This window comes from Protomyctophum bolini, assembly GCF_963924005.1.
Source record: "Protomyctophum bolini genome assembly, chromosome: 23".
Classification (NCBI taxonomy): domain Eukaryota; kingdom Metazoa; phylum Chordata; class Actinopteri; order Myctophiformes; family Myctophidae; genus Protomyctophum; species Protomyctophum bolini.
Genome location: NC_137884.1, coordinates 22,054,900 through 22,079,887, shown reverse-complemented (window position 1 = coordinate 22,079,887; position 24,988 = coordinate 22,054,900). Strand labels below are relative to the sequence as shown.

At 45.7% G+C, this 24,988-nt stretch overlaps 1 protein-coding gene across 1 annotated transcript; it reads right to left on the bottom strand.

The window, feature by feature from the left end:
* Positions 1-4,139: 4,139 nt before the first annotated feature.
* mapk11 (mitogen-activated protein kinase 11) lies at positions 4,140-24,733 on the bottom strand. Its single transcript, XM_080757888.1, has 13 exons — positions 24,562-24,733; positions 16,148-16,277; positions 15,536-15,594; positions 14,321-14,432; positions 13,176-13,205; positions 12,667-12,714; positions 11,899-12,013; positions 11,427-11,498; positions 10,712-10,791; positions 9,324-9,402; positions 8,039-8,212; positions 6,626-6,690; positions 4,140-4,189 (listed from the first exon to the last, which is right to left on the bottom strand). Exons 1-13 carry the CDS (start codon positions 24,672-24,674, stop codon positions 4,154-4,156), a joined length of 1,113 nt encoding a protein of 370 aa, XP_080614014.1. The 5' UTR covers positions 24,675-24,733; the 3' UTR covers positions 4,140-4,153.
* Between the last annotated feature and the right edge of the window lie 255 nt (positions 24,734-24,988).

The following is a 24,988-nucleotide window of genomic DNA, read 5'->3' as shown; positions in this document are numbered from 1 at the left end:
CTGGTTTCTGAACTGCCCACAGCCCTCCTTTGAGACGCAGACTGGTTTCTGAACTGCCCAAGGCCTCCTATGAGACACAGACTGATTTCTGAACTGCCCACAGCCCTCCTGTGAGACACAGACTGGTTTCTGAACTGCCCACAGCCCTCCTATGAGACACAGACTGGTTTCTGAACTGCCCACAGCCCTCCTATGAGACACAGACTCTTTTCTAAACTGCCCACAGCCCTCCTATGAGACACAGACTGGTTTCTGAACTGCCCACAGCCCCAAAATGTTGGTATTATCATGAGCATTAGTGAGGAGGACCAATTACATGAAGATATAGGTTGAAAAGTGGTGAAGTGGTCCATTTCAAGTTTTCAAATGTAGGCTATAAAAATATTTTTTGAAAATAGCAGATCCACAAGCTCACAATGCGTGGCTTTGCATTGCACCGACCTTTAAGGTTTATAGCACTGAAGTGGTTAATGTGTTTTGTAATAATAATTCAAATCTTCAAAGTTTACTAAAGTAACTAAAGTTTTCAAATAAATGTAGAAGTACGAAAGTTCAATATTTGCAACAGATGTAGTGGAGTATAAGTAAGTATTCTACTTTAGTATTGGATATCGTAAATAGTTTTACTCAAGTTAAAGGGCCACTTCACCCCTTTTGCAAACAGATCTTAATTTAATGATGTTTGGGAGACAAGAAACACTTTCCTGGGGATTGTATGTGGGTAATAAAATGTGTTTTTAGATATTTTAGTATTTCCAAGTATTCATGATGTCATGGACACTGGGCTTCCTGGACTACAATTCCCATAATGCTTTGGTGCACTACTCTTACTACTACTTACTAGTCTTACTGAGACAACATGTAGTCCAGGAAATGAGTGTGAGCCCAGTGTCTATGACATCATAGACACTTTGAAATAATAAAATATCTAAAAACTCATTTTATTACCCACATAAAACCCCCAGGAAAGTGTTTCTTGTCTCCCAAACATCATTAGTGACCCTTTTAGTGGCCCTTTAAGTACAAACTCAAATACACACACACACACACACACACACACACACACACACACAAAACGCACACACAGATAGACAGTCAGACACACTTGAATTTCATGTTTGATATACAGTATTGAGCTCAGTTTTCATACAAATTGCGTGATATTCACTTGACCAGGAAATTACTTGAAAATGAAGCTATACCGTTAAAAACACACTCCGACAGAGTACACTTTTACTCTTTATTTTGTGCAGCCATACAATGTTGTTTTAGCCATACAATAAATGAAGAAGCATTTCAATACCAAAGTGGTAACAATTCACTTCAGTGTTTGAAGCATACGTAAGTACGTACGTACATACATACATACGGCTGAGGTTAAAATACATGCCACCCTGTAATCAAAAAGACACACATCATCTCACTCTTTACAGACATAGTTGTATACATTCGCTGTTTATAAATCCATCACATTTACAACATGAACATTTGCATATCATAGTAACACACTAACATTCAAAAAACCGCTCCTGTCCTAGTCCGGACGTATACCGCAACTGACAGACTTTTTGGACCTTTCTTGTGTGTGTGTGTGTGTGTGTGCGTGCGTGCGCGCGCGTGCGTGCGTACATGTGTGCAGTTCTAAAATATTTAAAAATAGTTTAACTATAGCCGATACATCGACACGTGAGCTTTAGATAGGCTATAATTTGAACACATTTTAAATGTTTTAAAATATAGTAAAAGGCAAATAAGTTTAGGTATAAGGAGGGCTGGATAAGCGATCACTGAGCCAGTGTAACATCAGTCATGACGAGTCGACGGCAGCAAGGCCCGCCAGACCCAAAACACAGATTTGGACATTCGTACCGCGAGACCCAAACTAGTGAACAATAGCACATCTATACAAGCACGACAACGCAGCACTTTGGAGTCTTCGACTGCGTTGCGAGCTTGCATATCGGCTATTTTCACTACTTTTCACTCATGTGTTTTAGTATGGATGGAATTTCTTATGTTTCTATGTCAGCGGTGCTCAAACTATTTCATGCCAAGGAGACCCAGAATTATCTGTATTTGGCTGTGGACCTCCATCTGAAAATATGTTGCTCCAGTGACACCCCCCAGGAAGTAAAGATTTGAGTTAAACATGTTCAGAATATATATATTCTAAGATTTGCGTCACACAAAAATAGCAGATCTACAAGCTATGAGCTTGTAGATCTGGGGGGGGGGGGGCAATTCTCCTGAACGCTGCCTCGGGTATGGCATGGAAAGGAATTAAGGAGGGCATTTGCATTTCTTTCACATGGTATGCTAAATGCTGCATTCATGGTCTTGATATGGCAGGGTGTTATTCTTTTACAGAAGGGTAAAAGGGCAGCTATAGGCTCCAAGCCCCCTTTGATGTGTGCACGTGCCTGCATGTGCACAGCACACACACACCGAGCACAGCGCAGCGCTGTCTGCGAGACAAAGCTATAGGTTTTTACTTTTTAGTGAAGAAAAGACTTGTCAAATCTAGACGTCATGTGTGCAGATAGGAATTATTTGTCATCTGAAGAAGAACGTTTTTGTTTGACCACCCCCCCCCCCCCCCCCCCCACACACACACACACAGATCATATATAAAATTTAAAAAATAACATTCTTGGCGTTGCCTCGTTTCACCGTCGATCATAAAGCTGTCTTTATACGACAATACCGCGGCAGATGCAATAAGCAGTCTTAAAGGACCACTTCAAACACTTTTCAACCTATCTTTGTATAATTGGTCCTCACTAATGATCATGGTAAAATAGCACTATTGTTTTTCTCCTACTCGGTCTGTGTCTCATAGGAGGGCTGTGGGTTTCTGAACCGCCCACAGCCCTCCCATGAGTCACAGACTGGTTTCTGAACCGCCCACAGCCCTCCCATGAGACACAGACTGGTTTCTGAACCGCCCACAGCCCTCCCATGAGACACAGACTGGTTTCTGAACCGCCCACAGCCCTCCCATGAGACACAGACTGGTTTCTGAACCGCCCACAGCCCTCCTATGAGACACAGACTGGTTTCTGAACCGCCCACAGCCCTCCTATGAGACACAGACTGGTTTCAGAACCGCCCACAGCCCTCCTATGAGACACAGACTGGTTTCTGAACTGCCCACAGCCCTCCTATGAGACACAGACTGGTTTCAGAACTGCCCACAGCCCTCCTATGAGACACAGACTGGTTTCAGAACCGCCCACAGCCCTCCTATGAGACATTTTTATCATGAACATTAGTGAGGACCAATTATATGAAGATATATGTTGAAAAGTGGCGAAGTGGTCCTTACGGATCCTAACGGATTAAGTACGGTGGTACATCAGTAACATACTGCGTGATAAAAACACACACGGCCGTCATGCAAGACTGGGCAGGCTAACTATATGCTAACGTGTATCTGCTAACCAAGTAGAGGTTTGTGACGTGAACGTTATTGTCGCTGACATATAAATCTATATACAGTATTTAAAAAAGAACAATCCATTGTATTGTAACGACTGCTTATACATGCCATCTGTGTGGACTATCTGGGACTGGGCTATAGGGGGTTTTGTGTTAAAGCTTTGGGAGGTTTCTGTATAGCTTATTCGTTTATTTGTAAGGTTATTGGTAAATTTGTAAGGTTATTATTAGTTTATTTGTAAAGTTATTGTTTTTGAGTGGTGCAACCACTCCTACAACCAGCAATGTCTGTGTAACCCACCCGCCTATGTGTATCTGAGCACCAGTATATGACTATTAGTATCAGTAGGGGCGCTGTGCAAAAAAACAGAGAGAGAGAGATAGTGCTGCTCTGTTGCCTGCTAATGAGAGAGAGAGAGAGAGAGGAGGAGGAGGGGGGGAGTTGCACCACTCAGTTCACACGGGTGTGATTTTTTTGTAAGGGTCAAGTACAGAGAATCATTGCAGTTGCAGAAGCTGTGTGTGTGTGTGTGTCTGTGTGTGTGCGTGTGTGTGTGTGTGTCTGTGTGTGTGTGTGTGTGTGTGTGTGTGTGTGTGTGTGTGTGTCTGTGTGTGTGTCTGTGTGTGTGTGTGTGTGTGTGTGTGTGTGTGTGTGTCCTGGCTGTTCTTCTTTCTCTCTCTCACACGAGGCCGGCTCGAGGCGCAGGTCAAACAGTTACGCGTCTAGGGCGCCAGGTCGGCTAGGGGAGCGCTGTGTAGCAAAAGAAATAAACACAAAAAAATCTCACAAAACCTCCAAAATAGCCCCAAAAACGGCACTGAACCTTGAACCCATGCATACACAAGGCTGTTCCCAGCGACGGGATACGGTTGTTCTGCCACCCAGAGCGGGTGTCCACACGTTTTGGACTTGAGAGCTACTTTCAAAATAATTGAATTCAGGTTTTTTTAATTCATGAAAAGTTTTGCTTTTCTTTGGACAGGGGAATGTTTTTTTTCTTTATATATTTCGAAATCATAATAATTAATAACAAAATGTAGGAAAAACTAAGAAGGGACCCATATAGGAACCATTGATCCAGACTATAGAGACAGTATAACCAATAGGAACGCTCCGTCTATAGCCCTGTCATTGCGAGAAGGAGCGAGGTCATTGTCCCGGCAGCGGCCGCCAGACGCCACTCTGCCAGCTAGGGGGAGCGCAGCGGCTGCAGGTCGCAGCGGCTGCAGGTCGCAGCGTCTGCAGGTCGCAGCGTCTGCACATTGCAGCGGCTGCAGGTCGCAGCGTCTGCACGTCGCAGACGCTGCGACGTGTTGTAAGCTTGTAGAGAGAGCCTATGTTTTGGTGCAGGACACACTTCTATGGAAGACGTTAACCCATTCTGACCTGAGATCAGATTCTAAAAATGTCTTCTACATCCTGACAGTTTTCTGAAAAAGCTATGTTTCTATGTCAGTCGTTCTTCGATTTTTCGAAAATAGCAGATCTACAAGCTCGTAGCGCGCCACTCGCTATGAGCTTGTAGATCTGCTATTTTTCAATAGCTAAAGCATAACATAATGCTAACACCAACACGACTGAGAACTTTAACCCATGTGTACCGTTGGCGCGGTGTAAAGCCCTATAACCACACCAAAGGTCACAGTGGAAAGCCCTATAACCACGCCAACGGGTCCAGGCGGTTTTGGCGTTGTTCCTGCAGTGATATCGAGAGACCCGGAAAATAAATAATTTCTAAAAAGTATTTATTTAAAGACGTTTATACGACGCGGACAAAGCCAACTGGAGTTGTGATAAATCATACATGACGATACACACAATGTTTTGGGCCGATCAAATAATTAGAAAGAAGAAAAACTAGAGAAAGTGCCCTTCTGGGCACAGGTCTCCACCAGGAGGATAGGAGTGTGTGTGATGTTTGGCAAAATGTTTAGGAGTAATATGCAACAATTTTCTTCATTTTGTTGAGGAATAGCGCCACCATGAGGCTGATTTGGGGAAAAAATTAGTGGCATGTCGTCATCGGCCTAGTGGAAATGTGCGTGTATAATTTCACGGAAATTGCACACTGTGTTTGTGATTTGTGGCATTTTGTTCGAAATGGACCAATCATGTGAGCTTTGGCAGCCAATATTAGCCAATCAGGATGGAAGATGGGAAATGGTGCAGATCCGTGTTGATCACATGACTATGGAGATAGTGTATACCGAATTGTGTGATGTATGGATACAATGTGTACGAGTAATCTACAGAAATGTGTTTGGCCTAATTCAGCCTCATGGTGGCGCTATAACAGGCCGTTGAAGAATGGGGTTGGTAGGTTTAAGTATGTAGGACTAGTAGCATGCCAAGGTTTGTGCTATTGCCATAGAGAATGCATTGGGTGTTTTATTTGGTACTTGGGGCAGAGGTTCGTCGTTGGCATCCGGGGAGTGTGTGTGCAAAGTTTGGCATGGATCGGGCCAACGGTGGTGGAGATTAGCTGGTAACGGACGGAAGGAAGGAAAGCAGGAAGGCAGGAAGGAAGGAAGGAAGGAAGGCAGGAAGGACGGACGGACGGACAGACACACACACACACACACACACACACACACACAGACACGGACGGAGTGCAAAACATACTCTCTCCCCATGCCTTCGGCCTGGTGGAGACAAAAAGGCAGGTTACGACACATTTTGTTTTGTTTTTCTTCTAAGAAATGATTTGATCGGCCCCAAAACATTGTGTTTATTGTCATGATTTGTCACGACTCCAGTTGGCTTTGTCCGCGGCGTATAAACGTCTTTAAATAAATACTTTTTGAAAAGTCTATGGGGAAAATGAACGGGGAATTATTTTTCTGGGTCTCTCGTAGTCATGAAAGAAAAGGGTCGAGACGGTTTTAGCATTTTAACTCCTTGCGACCGTTTGGAGTTCCATGGTGACCCTTTGGTGTGGTTAAAGGGCTTTAGGGTTAGGTTAGGGTTTACAGTGTAAGAGGTGTCGGACTAATGCGGAAACACTGCCGCGGGATTTATCGGCGACGCCGGAAAATGCCCTCTCTCTCTCTCTCTCGTCATTGTAATTGTACGTTCTATACTGTGAACCATGCTCTCTGGCCGTCTGGCCATCCTTCAAAGGAAGTCAACGATCAGAAGAAATCAAAGAGCAGAAGGGTGGAGGGAAGGGGTTCCTCAGGGCTCCACCTGAAGGTTGTCGGTCTTCTTGACGGGCTTGGCCTTGAAGCCTTTCACCTCCTCGAACACCAGCTCTGTGGGACGAGGAAAGGACCGTGTGCGTTAGCCATAGTGTTGGTTTCTGGCAGCAAATTTAGATTTTAGTTGTAGTCATAATAGTCTCTTGAATAGTTTTCATTTAGTTTTAGTCACATTTATGTTTTTGTGTTAGTCTAGTTTTAGTCGACTAAATATAAGATTTTAGTCGACTAAATCTACTGTTTATTTAGTTGACTAAAATGTATTTTGTCGGGCCGTGATGCTGTCGCGGTGTGAGCTTGTAGATCGGCTATTTCCAGCATGCAACCAAGTGTAAAATGACTTACTGGATCCCTTGTCCACTAGTCCCTTCATAACATTTTAGTCAAATTTTTATTTGATGACACAATTGTCAGTAAATTTTGTCTTAGTTTTAATCATCATAGCTTAGTTTTTATTTAGTTTTCGTCAGTGGAAAAAGACTAAATCAACACTGGCGTTAGCGTTGCTACAGCAGAGCAGAGCGGCGACTTTGTCGACTGAAAACGGGCAAGACGGCAAAACAATGTTGGTCGACTACTAGTATTCCACTACTATTCTAGTCCAGTTTTTATTTGTTGACGAAATTGTCAATATATCTATAGTCTTAGTTTCGGTCGTCATAGCTTAGTTTTCATTTAGTTTACAAATAGTTTTCGCCGGTGAAAAAGGGTATAGCCGACGAACATTTTTCGTCGTAACTTTTAGTCAACGAAATCAACACTTGTTTGATGGCTATCGATGGCAGTGAGGTCATTAACACTCACCCTTCCACTGGTCCAAGGTGCGGTCAGTGAGGTCATTAACACTCACCCTTCCACTGGTCCAAGGTGCGGTCAGTGAGGTCATTAACACTCACCCTTCCACTGGTCCAAGGTGCGGTCAGTGAGGTCATTAACACTCACCCTTCCACTGGTCCAAGGTGCGGTCAGTGAGGTCATTAACACTCACCCTTCCACTGGTCCAAGGTGTGGTCAGTGAGGTCATTAACACTCACCCTTCCACTGGTCCAAGGTGCGGTCAGTGAGGTCATTAACACTCACCCTTCCACTGGTCCAAGGTGCGGTCAGTGAGGTCATTAACACTCACCCTTCCACTGGTCCAAGGTGCGGTCAGTGAGGTCATTAACACTCACCCTTCCACTGGTCCAAGGTGCGGTCAGTGAGGTCATTAACACTCACCCTTCCACTGGTCCAAGGTGCGGTCAGTGAGGTCATTAACACTCACCCTTCCACTGGTCCAAGGTGCGGTCAGTGAGGTCATTAACACTCACCCTTCCACTGGTCCAAGGTGCGGTCAGTGAGGTCATTAACACTCACCCTTCCACTGGTCCAAGGTGCGGTCAGTGAGGTCATTAACACTCACCCTTCCACTGGTCCAAGGTGCGGTCCTTGCTCTCCAGGGTCTGGTCGTAGGCCGGGGCCTCGGGCTCGTCGTCCGGGTCGTGGTACTGCGAGAAGTACGGGTGGGAGAGCGCCTCGTTGGCCGAGATCCTCCCGTCGCAGTCCAGAACCAGCATGCGCTTCAGCAGGTCCACGGCTGACGTTCATTCATGCACATACAGAACCAGATTAGATCAGCACATGATCACAGAGACACAGAGGCCCCTTTTCCACCGGTTGGTTCCCAGTGGGAACCGGTTCAGTTCTTTCCCACCGGTTGGTTCCCAGTGGGAACCGGTTCAGTTCTTTCCCACCGGTTGGTTCCCAGTGGGAACCGGTTCAGTTCTTTCCCACCGGTTGGTTCCCAGTGGGAACCGGTTCAGTTCTTTCCCACCGGTTGGTTCCCAGTGGGAACCGGTTCAGTTCTTTCCCACCGGTTGGTTCCCAGTGGGAACCGGTTCAGTTCTTTCCCACCGGTTGGTTCCCAGTGGGAACCGGTTCAGTTCTTTCCCACCGGTTGGTTCCCAATGGGAACCGGTTCAGTTCCTTTCCACCGGTTGGTTCCCAGTGGGAACCGGTTCAGTTCTTTCCCACCGGTTGGTTCCCAGTGGGAACCGGTTCAGTTCTTTCCCACCGGTTGGTTCCCAAAAAAATGGCACGATTATTTTCTACTCGGTCTGTGTCTCACAGGAGGGCTGTGGGCAGTTTAGAAACCGTCTTCCAGTGACATCATCATTAGGCAGATCTTTTTTTTAAACAAGATTTCTTTACAAAAATGTTTATATTTTCATTATCGTGAAAACGATGGCTTCCATTTTCGCATTGCAACTTTTCAGGACAAGAAAGCCTGCAGTTTCTATTAGCTTGTATTCCCCATCGATGATGTCACTGGAAGACTATTTCTGAACTGCCCACAGCCTTCCTATGAGACACAGACAGAGTAGAAAAAATGTGCGCAATTTTCTCATGATTATTAGTGAGGACCTATTATGTATGGAGATAGGTTGAAAAGTGGTGAAGTGGTCCTTTAAGGTTATTGTAGCTAATGCAAACGTCAGCACAGGGCAGACATGGACAGTAACTGAGTACTGTACCTAAGATCCGTACTTTACTTGAGTATTAGATTTGTTTTTTAATACTTATTACTCTTACTCGGGTACATTTCCAAGAGACATTTCTAAGAAGGTGTATGGCTGTACGGAGTGTACGCACGCACACACGCACACACACACGCACACACACACGCACACATGCACACAGTGACCCACCGAGGGGGTTGGCTCCTCTGAACATCTTCTCCAGGTCCTGTTGGGGCATGAAGGGAAGAGACTGGATGTACTTCTGGGCCTGCGGGGGGGAAAAATACTCTTTTTACTTAAGTATACAAGTATATCAGTACTGCATGCAGTCAGTGATACTGAGTGAAAGTCCAGAATTCTAAATTGAGTTCACTTTCAGTGAAAGTACAATAATATGGGAATCAGTGTTGTTTTTGGCAGCAAAAATGATTTTTGTTCATTTTTTTCCCACCTGGAATGTGTTTAGTCTAGTTTTAGTCGACTAAATGTCATGGGATTTTATTCGACTAAATCTACAGTTGATTTAGTTGAACAAAATGTTTTTTGTCGGGCCTTGATGCCGTCGTAATGACAGTTTTTTTCACTTGCTGAAAATAGCCGATCTACAAGCTCACAGCTTGTAGATAGGCTATTTTCAGCATGCATCAAGTGTAAAATGACTTATAGTGGATCTCTTGTCCACTAGTCCCTTCCTAACATTTTAGTCTAGTTTTTATTTGTTGACGAAAATGTCAGTATATTTAGTCTTATAGTCATCATAATAGGTTAGTTTTCATTCGTCAGTGAAAAAAGGAAGTCGACGAACATTTTTCGCCTTAGTTTTAGTCGACGAAAACAACACTGATGGGAATCAAAACTTATCCATAGCACTCGTTATGCAGAAATGTCCCATTTCAAGTTTTCAAAAAACCTATGACAATATCCGATCCACAAGCTCACAAGCTTGAGGATCGGATATTCTGGAATGGCCAAACAGTACAGTACAGTACAGTACAGCACAGTACAGTACAGTACAGTACAGTACAGTACAGTACAGTACAGTACAGTACAGTACAGTACAGTACAGTACAGGGCACATTCACACTCTTTCTTCCGCTCGTTCTCAGGGATGTGCACACATAGACATCAAAGGGGGCTTCAGCCTCCTGCCCCTTTTACCCCGTCTGTAAAACAACTGCCCTCTCCAGACCACGAATGCAGCGTTTACTACATGGTGAAAGAAATGCAAATGCAAATCCTCTCCTCTCCTCTCCTCTCCTCTCCTCTCCTCTCCTCTCCTCTCCTCTCCTCTCCTCTCCTCTCCTCTCCTCTCAGGAGAATAGCCTTTTCTTCTCCTGCCTCCTGAACTTTCTCCTGTCTGACCAATGTCGTTACACACCCGCATCTCCACTAGCTGCTGGTTTGCTCCCCGAAAATAGCAGTTCTACAAGCTCTCGTGAGCTCTCGTGAGCTCTTGTGAGCTCTTGTGAGCTTGTAGAACTGCTATTTTTGGCAATCTCTTGTCCAAAAGTGCCCTCTTACGGGGTTTCAGCCCCTGCCCCCTCTAACACTCTCTGCACGTCGCTGCTCGGTCTTACGTGTTCGGAGGAGATCTTGGCGAGGAGCTCGGCCGTGGGCGTTCCCACCACTTCCATGATTCGCTTCAGCTGGTCGATATCTGACGACAGGCAGCCGGGAGTTAAGGGGTTAAGGCCGAGGGCGGGACCGAGAGCTATGAGCTATGAGAGCTACGCTTAACATGAATTAAGCATACAGTCATAAGTTAATATGAATTAATTAAGCATATAGTCATAACTTAATATTAATTAATTAAGCATACAGTCATAACTTAATATGAATTAGTTAAGCATACAGTCACAAGTTAATATTAACCCATTTTGACCTGGGAACGATTCTACAAATGCTTTCAAAATCCTGACAGTTTTCTGAAAAACCCTATGTTTCTAATGTCAGTGGTTCTCAAACTATTTAATGTCAAGAACCCCCAAGATTATATGTAATTGGCCGCCGACCCCCATCTGAAAATGCGTTGTTCCAGGGACCTCCCAGAGGCAAAGATTTGAATTAAAAACTAACGCTCTGAAAGATTTTCACGATTTTTCAAATATAGCAGACCTACAAGCTCATAGATCTGCTATTTTTCAACAGCTAAAGTATAACATAATGCTTAAAACACCAAAAGGGGTTCCCGCCCAAAATGGGTTAATGAATTAAGCATACAGTCATAAGTTAATATTAATTAATTAAGCATACAGTGATTACAGTCATAAGTTAAAATAATAAAAAGGATACAGTCGTTGCCGGGAAATAAGACTTTCCCTTTCAGCAGCTCTCCCATGATGCAACCCACCGACCAGATATCCACTGGAACAGGCAGGCAGGCAGGCAGGCAGGCAGGCAGACAGACAGGCAGGCGCAGGCAGGCAGGCAGGCAGGCAGGCAGACAGACAGACAGACAGACAGGCAGGCAGGCAGGCAGACAGACAGACAGACAGACAGACAGACAGACAGACAGACAATTTACTTAAGTAAAAGTACCAATACTGAAATGTAGAACTACTCCGTTACAAGTAAAAGTCAACGGAAAGTGTTGGCATCAAAATGCACTTAAAGTACCAAAAGTAGAAAGCACTTGCTATGCAGTATCACACGGCACTTTTGGAACGTTTGGAACGTTGGCTTTCCTCCGAGGTGGAAAGCCTGGAAAGGTTAAAGTTATTTAGAATGTGGCGTCTCTCTCTCTCAGAGCTGTTCGTCTCCTCACCGTTCTGGTTGTAGTGCATCCAGTTCAGCATGATCTCTGGCGCTCGGTACCAGCGCGTCGCCACGTAGCCCGTCATCTCGTCGTCCGTCTGTCTGGCCAGGCCGAAGTCCAGGATCTGTCGGACAGACGGAAGGACGGACACGTTCTGTCAGTGTGATAGTGCCCTAGCCTAGCCTGAGCTATAACGTGTTTACACCCCGAACGCCCGGGGTTATTTGATCCATTAATTCAGAGCGCCCAGCGATTTATAGCAGTTTTAGCGACGGACCAGATGTTATCCCGGATGTGGCTGAAGTAGCTAAAACCAAAACACTTGACAACACGATCGACAACAACGGGAGGTATGATTAATTCTACCGCGACTAGCGACGGGACCGCGGTGGGCCGTATAACACATAATGTTTGGCTAGAATTGGACGGAATGATTTAGATCAAGAGTTATTCACGTTTTAAGATTTTCATTCTCGTCGGCTAAAATCGGCGTGGGAACCTTTTCAATGACGTCCCACCAGAAAATAACATTGAATGTTTCGCAACAGACGCTCCCAGCCTGTGGAGCGATGCGGTCGGTTTTGATATCAATAATCTCTGTTTATCTGACGTTTATCAATCTCCGTCCTGAACACTGGGCATTACTAATTGATTGAACGGAGAACTCCGTCCTTGCCGCTCAGGGTGTTAACAATTTTCTGGTCTAGAGGGAGGAGTTGCAGGGAGACGGTTGTCATGGATACGGTTGTCATGGATACGGTGTGGGTGTGGTCTTACCCTCAGCTCACAGTCTTCGTTCACGGCTACGTTGCTGGGCTTCAAGTCCTTATATGGGCAATGACACAGACAGAAGGTCAAAAGGTCAACATGACATTACATACATGCATACATGGATTAATGTTTTATGAAAAAATGTTTTAAAAAATGTAGCGCTTTAACGTTAAAAAAAACGTTAAAGCGTTTTAAACGTTAATTTGTGTTTAACGTTAAAACGTCTTTAACGTTAAAACCTTTAAACGTTTTTAATGTTAGAGCGAGCTTGGATTAACGTTTTATGAGCTCCCAAACAAAAATTACTTAAATTAGAAAACAAATGTTTGAGAAGTAGTGAAAATAGCTGATCTACAAGCTCACAAACTGTCGCATGCTTGTAGTGAAGTAGTGAAAATAGCTGATCTACAAGCTCACAACGTGTCGCATGCTTGTAGTTCTGCTATTGTTTCCTCACGTGCCACGTTGTGGTTAACGTTATGAAAGAAGGAAGAGTTTCCAGAAGCACAACTCACTCTGTGGATCAGTCCTGCTGAATGGATGTACTGTTGAAGAACCACAGGAGGGATGGAGGGAGGGATGGATGGAGAGAGGAGGAGAGGAGAGAGAGGGATGGGGAGATGGAGGGAGGGATGGAGGAGGGAGGGGTGGGGGAGGAGAGAGAGGGATGGAGGAGGGAGGGGTGGGGGAGGAGAGAGAGGGATGGAGGAGGGAGGGGTGGGGGAGGAGAGAGAGGGATGGAGGAGGGAGGGGTGGGGGAGGAGAGAGAGGGATGGAGGAGGGAGGGGTGGGGGAGGAGAGAGAGGGATGGAGGAGGGAGGGAGGAGGGAGGGGTGGGGGAGGAGAGAGAGGGATGGAGGAGGGAGGGGTGGGGGAGGAGAGAGAGGGATGGGGAAATGGAGGGAGGGAGGATGGAGGGAGGGGTGGGGGAGGAGAGAGGGATGGAGGGAGGGATGGATGGGGAGGAGAGAGAGGAGAAGAGAGTGGACAAAGATGAGACAAGGAGGGTCAACCAGTCGTGGAAAAATAACTTCCATTTTTTACTTAAGTAAAAGTATCAATACTGCAATATAGAAATACAAGTAAAAGTCGGTTGGTATGAAATAAAAACTGGTTGGTAATGAAACTATGTTAATTACCTCGAGCAGCAGCTGGTAAATGCAGTTTGTAATTAAACTACGTTAAAACACCTTAATTGCCCCGGGGTTATTTAATCCATTAAATTAAATTTAATAAAGGGCTACACACACCGTCTGCAAACGCCGCGCGTCAAAACAGCCGCCTCCGTTATTTTCAATGAACCTAACCCACACCGGCTCCGTCCGACACGCGTTCACGCCTCGCCTGACGCTCCGATACGCCACCGTTCTATTTTTGCCGCGCGGCAACGCCTGTGCCGCGTCGCAGCGCACCCGGTGTGTGTATAGGGCTTAACACAGGATTAAAAATAATAATTAGACGGGATGATTTAGATCGCGAGTTATTAACGTTTTAAGATTTCCGTTGCCGTCTCACTGTTCCCAGGCTGTGGAGCGATGCAATCGGTTTTCATATCAATGAACTTCGTTTTTTGGATAAATATTCGTCTTGGGCGTTGGGCGTTACTAATATAAAGGACAAAGAACTTCGTCCTGGGGACGGGGTGTTAATTAATATTTACCTTTAACCCTCTCAGCAGCTGGTAAATGAGGAACTGCACGTGCTCGTCCGACAGTCGCTGGAACTTGACGATGTTGTTTAGGTCCGCCCCCATCAGGTTGGTCACCAGATAGCTAGCCAATCAGGGAGAGGAGTGCGGGCGGGCGGGACTTAGGTTAGAATGGTTGCCATGCCAACCCTCAGATGTTTTCACAGCCTGAAACGCGACATTCCAAATCCAAGCTTATATAACCACGCCCCCCCGGGAAAGCATAGTTTTACTGTGGTTGGGGTTAGGGTCGTTAGGCATGTCAATCACAGCGACTGGCCAATCACAGCGACTGGCCAATCACAGCGACTGGCCAATCACAGCGACTGGCCAATCACAGCGACTGGCCAATCGCAGCGCGTCCTTTTGCACAACCCGGATAGGTTTGGGAATGACACTCCTGACTCGCGGACCCGAGTTGAGGCCCACTGGTGGGCTGTGAGGGTAGTGCAAGTGGGACACCAAATAATTGGCAAAACACCAAGATTTTAATTTATGATATAACATATATACTGAAAGTCTAGATCAAGCTGGCTTTTTCCCTTCTGTCCTCCCTGAGCCCGCCTTATAAAAAAACGATGTTTTAAAAACAACATGGCTTTTTTAAAGCTATAATAAAAATAATAATAAAAATGCTATAAAAAATTCAGACAAAATAATAAGACAAATATGCCTTAAACATTATAGGCTACTTGCTCTCTATAACTAAAATAAAAATAAATAAAACACATAATCATGTAATTTCTTTCATAAATAGGGAATCTTTCACTCAATAGGAACTGCACCCGTCGCAAGTTGATGATGTCATATGTCCATGTGTGGTCTGGCCCTATGGAATGTATGGAATGCACAATTTGCACATGCTAATAAAAAGTATTTAAAATATTGCATTGTTGCTCATATTATCCTTAGGAAGTATATTAGGTTGTTTTCTATTAACATGTTCATTCCATAGGCTACATTCCATAGGGCTAGACCACACATGGACATATGACATCATCAACTTGCGACAGGAGCAGTTCCTATTGAGTGAAAGATTCTTCATTTCTGAAAGAAATAAAATACCCCCCCCCCCCCTGTGACCCAAAACAGATATTCGCCCCGGGGACCCAAACTGGTGAAAACAGCAGATCTACAAGCTCACAAACGGGTCGCATCGCGGCAAAACTGGTAATATAAAACATTTACACTTCGTTGAAGTCCTCTAATGCTGCAGCGGGGCTGAAGACGTCCAATAGGCCAATGACCTGTGGACACAGAGAGGCATCCAATAAGAACACAGAGATCTATCCAATAGGCCAATGACCTGTGGACACAGAGAGGCATCCAATAAGAACACAGAGATCTATCCAATATAGGCCAATGACCTGGAGTTTCCCCTTTGTGGCGTTTTCAACCCCCCAAAAACGGCGTCCCTTCTCATCTATAACGTAGCTTCTAAATCATGGCAGTTTTCTGAAAATCCTATGATTCTGTATCAGTGGTTCTCAAACTTTTTCATGTCAAGGACCCCCAGAATTATATGTAATCGGCCGCCGACCCCCCATTTGAAAATATGTTGTTCCAGGACCCCCCCCCCCAGAAGTAAAGATTTGAGTTAAAAACGTCCGCTCTGAAATAATATATTAAAAGATTTTCGCGATTTTTCAAAAAATAGCAGACCTACAACCTCGTATAGCAGTATTGTAGATCGAGCTTGTAGATCTGCTATTTTTCAATAGCTAAAGATTTAAATAATGCTTAAAACACCAAACGGGGTCCTCCCGCCCAGAATGGGTTAAAGACGCTCGTCATACTGACGTTCTCGTGCTTCATGTGCTTCAGCAGCCTCAGTTCTCGGTACGACCGCCGGCTGTGGATCAGCGACTGAAACGGCCTGGACAGCTTCTTCACCGCCACCTTCTGGCGTAACCGCACGTCATACGCCGAACTAGGAGGGGGGGGGGGGGGGGGGAAGAGAGAGAGAGAGAGAGAGAGAGAGAGAGAGAGAGAGAGAGAGAGAGAGAGAGAGAGAGAGAGAGAGAGAGAGAGAGAGAGAGAGAGAGAGAGAGAGAGAGAGAGAGAGAGAGAGAGAGAGAGAGAGAGAGAGAGAGAGACGAGAGAGAGAGATGCAAAAACGTTTATTAAATACTGCTTTCAATTGGCAATGTAAACGTACGTTTTCTCATGCCAATAAAGCTCCTTTGAATTGAAGAGAGAAAGAGACATGTTCATTAACTTATTTTTAAATGTGTCATTCCACACATTGCATAAGAAGGCGAGCATTGCTGCACAATGCATACATATACATGTACCCTGAATCACCCTGTAATCCTGTCCCAACATACATGTACCCTGAATCACCCTGTAATCCTGTCCCAACATACATGTACCCTGAATCACCCTGTAATCCTGTCCCAACATACATGTACCCTGAATCACCCTGTAATCCTGAGTCCCAACATACATGTACCCTGAATCAGCCTGTAATCCTGTCCCAACATACATGTACCCTGAATCACCCTGCAATCCTGAGTCCCAACATACATGTACCCTGAATCAGCCTGTAATCCTGTCCCAACATACATGTACCCTGAATCACCCTGCAATCCTGAGTCCCAACATACATGTACCTTAATCAGCCTATAATCCTGAATCCCAACATACATGTACCCTGAATCAGCCTGTAATCCTGTCCCAACATACATGTACCCTGAATCAGGCTATAATCCTGTCCCAACATACATGTACCCTGCAATCCTGTCCCAACATACATGTACCCCTGAATCACCCTGTAACCCTGTCCCAACATACATGTACCCTGAATCACCCTGTAACCCTGTCCCAACATACATGTACCCTGAATCACCCTGTAATCCTGTCCCACATACATGTACCCTGAATCAGGCTATAATCCTGTCCCACATACATGTACCCTGAATCAGCCTATAATCCTGTCCCAACATACATGTACCCTGAATCACCCTGTAACCCTGTCCCAACATACATGTACCCTGAATCACCCTGTAATCCTGTCCCACATACATGTACCCTGAATCAGCCTATAATCCTGTCCCAACATACATGTACCCTGAATCACCCTGTAACCCTGTCCCAACATACATGTACCCTGAATCACCCTGTAATCCTGTCCCAACATACATGTACCCTGAATCAGGCTATAATCCTGAATCCCAACATACATGTACCCTGAATCAGCCTGTAATCCTGTCCCACATACATGTACCCTGAATCAGCCTGTAATCCTGTCCCAACATACATGTACCCTGAATCAGCCTGTAATCCTGTCCCACATACATGTACCCTGAATCAGCCTATAATCCTGAGTCCCAACCAGGGGGCAGTCAGACGGATATTTTGTGAAGCCACTAAGGAAATGAAAGTTCATATAATGGCCTGTTGTGGCGCTCTCATTGGGCTCAAAAAAACCCATAGCCCCATAGAAGTCCATGTATTTGGGCCCAACTTCACCTAGACTGTATTACCTTAATAAACATGGTCATGAATACTTTTTGCTTCCAGTCACTAGTTTAAAGTCTCATTTCTAATGTCATAATATTCCTTTTGGAAAATTATGGTCCCATTTATTAGAAAAATGACCATAAAGTCGCGCATGTTCTGAGGGGCGTGGCTACCGTTACAGTCTATGAACGGGATCCCCCACCCACTCGAGTCAAAATAAAAACCAACGAAGAAGAAGGGGGAAGTCCCGCCTCGTTGTCTGGGCCAGCCAATGGGCCAGCTGGCCTGAACTGGGCCAAAACGGATCTAGAAAGATGGCGACTTCCATTGCAAGGACTGACAGGCTTCATTTTACGTTCACGTTAGACCCGCGGGACGCTTTGTCCATATTTTTTACAGTCTATGGTCCCAACATACATGTACCCTGAATCAGGCTATAATCCTGTCCCAACATACATGTACCCTGAATCAGCCTGTAATCCTGTCCCAACATACATGTACCCTGAATCACCCTGTAATCCTGAGTCCCAACATACATGTACCCTGAATCAGGCTATAATCCTGAATCCCAACATACATGTACCCTGAATCACCCTGTAATCCTGTCCCAACATACATGTACCCTGAATCAGGCTATAATCCTGAATCCCAACATACATGTACCCTGAATCACCCTGTAATCCTGAGTCCCAACATACATGTACCCAACACACATGCCTTGAAGGCAAGGCAAGGCAATTTAATTTATCTAGTACCTTTCATATATAAGGCAGTTGCAACAGTTCACTTAAAAATGAATCCAGATTATAATAAATACAAAAACCCCTATGTCAACAATATATGTAATCGTCTAATTGTCTGCCAACCCCCATCTCAAAATGCGTAGTTCCGGGGATCCCCCTCTACAAGCTACGAGCTAGATCTGCTATTTTTCAATAGCTAAATCACAACATAATGCTTGAAACACTAAAAGGGGGTTCCCGCCCAGAATGGGTTAAAAACAGCTATGGGTTGGGGATTTCCTAATGTAACCGAATTGCTTCACAGCTGTTCTCCATTCTTTCATCAGTAAAATGCAGCTATAGTCAGAGCGGTAAAATAGAAAGCAGCTTGTCTTCATTCTATAATGCGGGTTCATTCTCTGTCAGAGAGCGGAAGCTCCGACCACTCACTGCCTCCCTGGAGGAGACAGAACAGAACAGGAAGGAGAAGTGATTGAGAAACGCTACCGAAACTTGCATGGCGAAGGAGAAGCAGCAGCTAAACGACACGGAATAGAAGAAGTGCACGAGCTCGATGAGAGAGACACCCTTGAGTCCGCCTCGACTCGTGGACCAATATAGATGTTATCAGAACTGAAACTGATGTTATTAAACAGTATATAGACCAGTGGGTTTAAAGCCTGTTCATGTCAAGGCCCATTTATCTATTCTGCATTGGAGCCACGGAACGACCGTTTGATGACATTTATAGCCTCTCAGACCCATTTGAGCCACGGAACCACCGTTTGATGACATTTAGCCTCTCAGACCCATTTGAGCCACGGAACCACCGTTTGATGACATTTAGCCTCTCAGACCCATTTGAGCCACGGAACCACCGTTTGATGACATTTAGCCTCTCATTTAAGACCCCAAAACTAAAGAATAATTGATTGTTATTGGCAGTGCCGGATTTACCATTGGGCTATAGGGTGCGCGCTGCAACTTTCAAGGATGAAATTGTAAAGTTAGCGTAGCATGATTTGTAATGTATAGCATATAGCATGGTAATATATACGCGTCTTGTCTGAGCCGAGACCTCAGGAATGCCATGTCACCAGTCTTCATGAACAGAGAACGGGAGGCTGTATAGAGTAGACTCCCCTTGTGACCCCTAATGGACCCTGCAGCTACCCCCCACCCTCTAACAAAACATACCCCCCATCAGCCCCTCACCCTCCTCCAGCCAGCTGCTAATCAATCAGTCTTTCCATGGGAAAGTCAGTCACAATGGCTGGAGATCAGTGGCCACAACAATACATGGTGGGGAAGACAGCTATAGCCCACGGTGGTGTGTGTGGGGGTATGCATGCTCTCTCTCTCTGTGTGTGTGTGTGTGTGTGTGTGTGTGTGTGTGTGTGTGTGTGTGTGTGTGTGTGTGTGTGTGTGTGTGTGTGTGTGTGTGTGTGTGTGTGTGTGTGTGTGTGTGTGTGTGTGTGTGTGTGTGTGTGTGTGTGTGTGTGTGTGTGTGTGTGTGAGAGACAGAGAGGAGGAGAGAGGAGAGGTGCAGTACTTATAGTTTAGACAGTTTTTGGTTTAGACTCTAGTCATTGGTTAGACCAGTCATTAGTCTGCAACCCGAGCGGAAGTGCAGACATGGTACAGACAGACAGACAGACAGACAGACAGACAGACAGACAGACAGACAGGTTATACTTATCGGCTCTATGTGCAGTGGTTCCCAATCTTGACATAGACACTAGCCCCGGGGACCCCTCCTTTGGAAAAGATATGCCAGGGACCCCCATAAGGAGGCGACAGTCCTACAGCCAGCAAATTAACGCGGCCCCGTTAATTTGTTGCGCGCATGCTCGTTACGTGCACACGCCCCCCCCCCCCCCCCCCCCCCCCGCGCGCGCGACTCACCATGAGACCTGGATTCTGTTTAGCTTTTTTTTTTACGCTTGCGTTGTTGCGCCCCTCTAGAGCAGACCTGGAGGAGACCTGTGTTGATCCAGGAAACAACGCCTGCGTTCCTCGCTTCACATTTTCAAGGCCCTTAATGCTGACGTTGTGAAAAACGGCTTTTCTCTCATGCAGGGATCACCTGACAGTGACACCTATATATACATAGGTCTATGCATGGACACATGGATTCATGTTGACAGACGTGCTTAGCACCGTGACACTGTCCGTTCCCATGGTAACCATGACACCGTTCCCATAGCAACGGGATCTCCATGGGCAACAGACAGAGCGGGCCACAAAAAAAGAAAGAGAAAAATAAATCACACCCGTGTGAAGTGAGGGGCGCTCTTATTACCATATACATCATCTCGTTCCGGCCAATCACAATTTGCGTCCTCACTTTTGTCATCAATGTTTGTGTTTAACACAATGTTTGTGTTTATACACAAACCGTCCAAGCTGGACATTGGAGGGGCTAGCACCCCCTCAAAAAGAAGAAAATAAACTAACAAAACAAACAAAGCCATTTCAGCGTTACAACATGTCTGCGAGTGGAGCAATATAGGCCAAGGCTATACAGAAAATACGGGAAGTTGTTTCATGACGACATATCGTTTGATGGATTTTAAATCTGGTAAAAGCAAAACGCCCTGTAAATATTTAGGTTCCAATGATGTAGTAGAGGTTTAATATTAAATATTAAAGGTTCCAATGATGTAGTATAGAGCAGTGGTTCCCAAAGTGGGGTCCGGGGACCCCCAGGGGTACCTGAGGGAGTTCCAGGGGGGACCCATCTATTTTGTTCATGTTCATAAAGTGCTAAAGTGTTGAAAGCAGTGGTTCCCAAACTTTTTCATGTCAAGGACCCCCAAATTGACACTACTTAGCCCGTGGACCCCCATTTGAAAAGATATGCCAGGGACCCCCATAAGAGAAGACGTACACATTTAGACGTCTACATTTAGACGTCTACATTTAGACGTACACATTTAGACGTCTACATTTAGACGTCTACATTTAGACATTCCTGCAGGAAACACTGCTTGTGGTTGTAAATATATTGTTATCCGTGTTGCGAGGATGAGGGGGTACCTGGAAAAAGATCTACCCCAAAAGGGGTACCTGGTCCAAAACAGTTTGGGAACACCTGGTATAGAGGTCATGTTATTTGCGCTTTAAGTTCCATTGATGTAGTAGAGGTTTAGTAGTAGAGGTTTATTTTTGGCTTCCATGCTACTGGACATATGGGTGTGGCGCTTAGAGTATATATGAATAGAGACGGCACCGGATTCCTCCTCCCATCCACTTGCATTAAGTTGCTCAAAAGCGCATGAGGCTATTTCACTCCTAGGAACACAGTGCATTCTGGGATGGATTGCCCCAATAACATGAACGCGCTGGTCGTTGACTATCATTGTGCCGTTTGTGCGCTTTCTTGTGTGAAACATTCGTTCACGTGTCATGGCCCCGATAACATGAACGTGCGCAATGATAGTCAACGGACCAGCGCTGGCTCGAGCTGCAATACCAAATTCGGCCACTATGTCCATTTCTCCGCAGGGTTTCCTCCGGGCGCCGTCTCTATTCATATATACTCTAAGGTGTGGCGTTCTAGCACCACTGAATGGTCTTTAGCCCAGCACCCAGCCTGTCGATGTGCATATTCTACGTCCGCTCTAACCACTGAATGGTCTTTAGCCCAGCACCCAGCCTGTCGATGTGCATATTCTACGTCCGCTCTAACCACTGAATGGTCTTTAGCCCAGCACCCAGCCTGTCGATGTGCATATTCTACGTCCGCTCTAACCACTGAATGGTCTTTAGCCCAGCACCCAGCCTGTCGATGTGCATATTCTACGTCCGCTCTAACCACTGAATGGTCTTTAGCCCAGCACCCAGCCTGTCGATGTGCATATTCTACGTCCGCTCTAACCACTGAATGGTCTTTAGCCCAGCACCCAGCCTGTCGATGTGCATATTCTACGTCCGCTCTAACCACTGAATGGTCTTTAGCCCAGCACCCAGCCTGTCGATGTGCATATTCTACGTCCGCTCTAACCACTGAATGGTCTTTAGCACATCGACAGGCACCCAGCCTGTCGATGTGCATATTCTACGTCCGCTCTAACCACTGAATGGTCTTTAGCCCAGCACCCAGCCTGTCGATGTGCATATTCTACGTCCGCTCTAACCACTGAAAAGTCTTTAGTGTTTGGGCCCAATCCATCCCAGAATGCACTCTGTTCCTACCCGGAAGGAGGAGTGAAATGACTGAAATCGCCTCATGTGCTTTTGAGCAACTTAATGCAAGTGGATGGGAGGAGAAATCTGGTGGCGTCTCTATTAATATATACTCTAAGGTTGCTCGCTGGAAGGACAGAATCATGCGCAATGGGCTATATTGCAGCCAACACTTATGCGTTCAGCTTCCTTGGTCTCAATTGCGCATGTTTCTTTCCTTCCAGGGAGCAACATGGAGTCCACCGTATACGGTCTTCGCTTCCTGTCCTCATAGAAAGTCCTTGCTTTTGCCTGCCTTTGGTCCCATAGAGTCCAGCCCAGGAGGGTAGGTTTGGCCTGCCTTTGGTCCCATATAACCCAGCCCAGGAGGGTAGGTTTGGCCTGCCTTTGGTCCCATAGAGAGCCCAGCCCAGGAGGGTAGGTTTGGCCTGCCTTTGGTCCCATAGAAAGCCCAGCCCAGGAGGGTAGGTTTGGCCTGCCTTTGGTCCCATAGAGAGCCCAGCCCAGGAGGGTAGGTTTGGCCTGCCTTTGGTCCCATAGAGAGCCCAGCCCAGGAGGGTAGGTTTGGCCTGCCTTTGGTCCCATAGAGTCCAGCCCAGGAGGGTATAGGTTTGGCCTGCCTTTGGTCCCATAGAGCTCTGATTGAAGTCTAGACATGCTGGTATAGCCTACCTATAGCCTATGCTCTGGTCCATATAGCTCTAATGCCCAACAGCAGCAAGGGGCATTAGGGCTATGGACCAGATCCTACCTATAGCCTATAATCTATATCATAGAATGTATATCTTTTCTACATATCCCCCTAGTGTGTGTGTGTGTGTGTGTGTGTGTGTGTGTGTGTGCGTGTGTGTGTGTGTGCGTGCACGCTCGTGCGTGTGTGTTTTTGATTGATTCAAATATTTATTAACAGTTTGCAGAATTACAGTACATTTCAAGCACAACTCAATACAAAAACTGTTAACTGTGAGTGGACGACCCAATAAAGCATTACACTTGTTTACAAGAGGGTCCACCTTGTTCAATTCATCAAAACATTTAGAGACGTACAACTATACACTATTTAAAGCCTAAGTGTGTGTGTGTGTGTACAGTATGTATGTACAGTATGTATGTATGTATACATGTATGTATGATATATAGCATATATATATATATATATATATATATATATATATATATATATATATATATATATATATATATTACATGCTATAGTGTTTTCTCTACAATCTACAAACTATGCAATGACCCAGCACGTTTCAGCGTAAAAAGCACAACACTTACAGGCTAATGACTGTAATAACAACAACATGCATCATCAAAGTTGCATCTTTCTTTCCAGACCAGACGATAATAAGTCCTTTCTCAGTCTTTGATGATCTATAGCAGGCCTATAGCTGCTGCTGCATCAACATTTACTCCAATAATAATAATAATAATAATAATAATAACAATAATAGTAGGTTACAGCTATAACATTTCTACGTGCAGCGATGGATCGGATGGTTAATTATGTTTTGATCGGATCATTCTATATGTGAACAGCAGCCTCGCCCCTCCATCCATGCATCCATCCCTCCCTCCTCCGTCTACTCATCATACCGGCTCCCGAGGACCCGAGCCCGTACGGGAGTCTGCAGCCTCTGGTGGTACTATCACCACACCGAGCCCTCCAGAGTCCCGAGCCCATACGGGACTAGTCAGGTTGTGGTAGCTCTGGTCCATAACTCGCTATAGGGCTGGTACCGCTGTGTCTACATAGGTACTCGCCACACGGAACCCACGGGAGTCAGGTTGTGGTGGTACCGCTATGTGACTGTCTATAGTAGGCTATCTACTCACCACACGGAGCCGTAGGCTCCCGAGCCCACGGGAGTCAGGTTCTGGTACCGCTCGGGAACCTCCCACACGGTCTTGTTGAGCTCCTGGCGGTAATAGCCCGGTCTGGCGGACATGATCTGATCTAACCCCGGAATGATTCAGCAGATACGATGAGATCTCTGTCTTATCTATCTGATCAGAAGGCAAGGCAAGGCAGCCGGTATGTCTGGGCTGCTCACTGTCTGACACACACACACACACACACGCACACACACACACACACACAGGCACGCGCACACGCACACGCACACGCACACGCACACACGCTACTATGCTACTATACTATAGCCTCGGTCGGTCGGTCCCAGCCTTAACCCTTAACTCGTCTGCCAAGAGAAAACACAGACTGACTGCAATGCATGATGCACGATTCGCCCTGCTGGCTGTC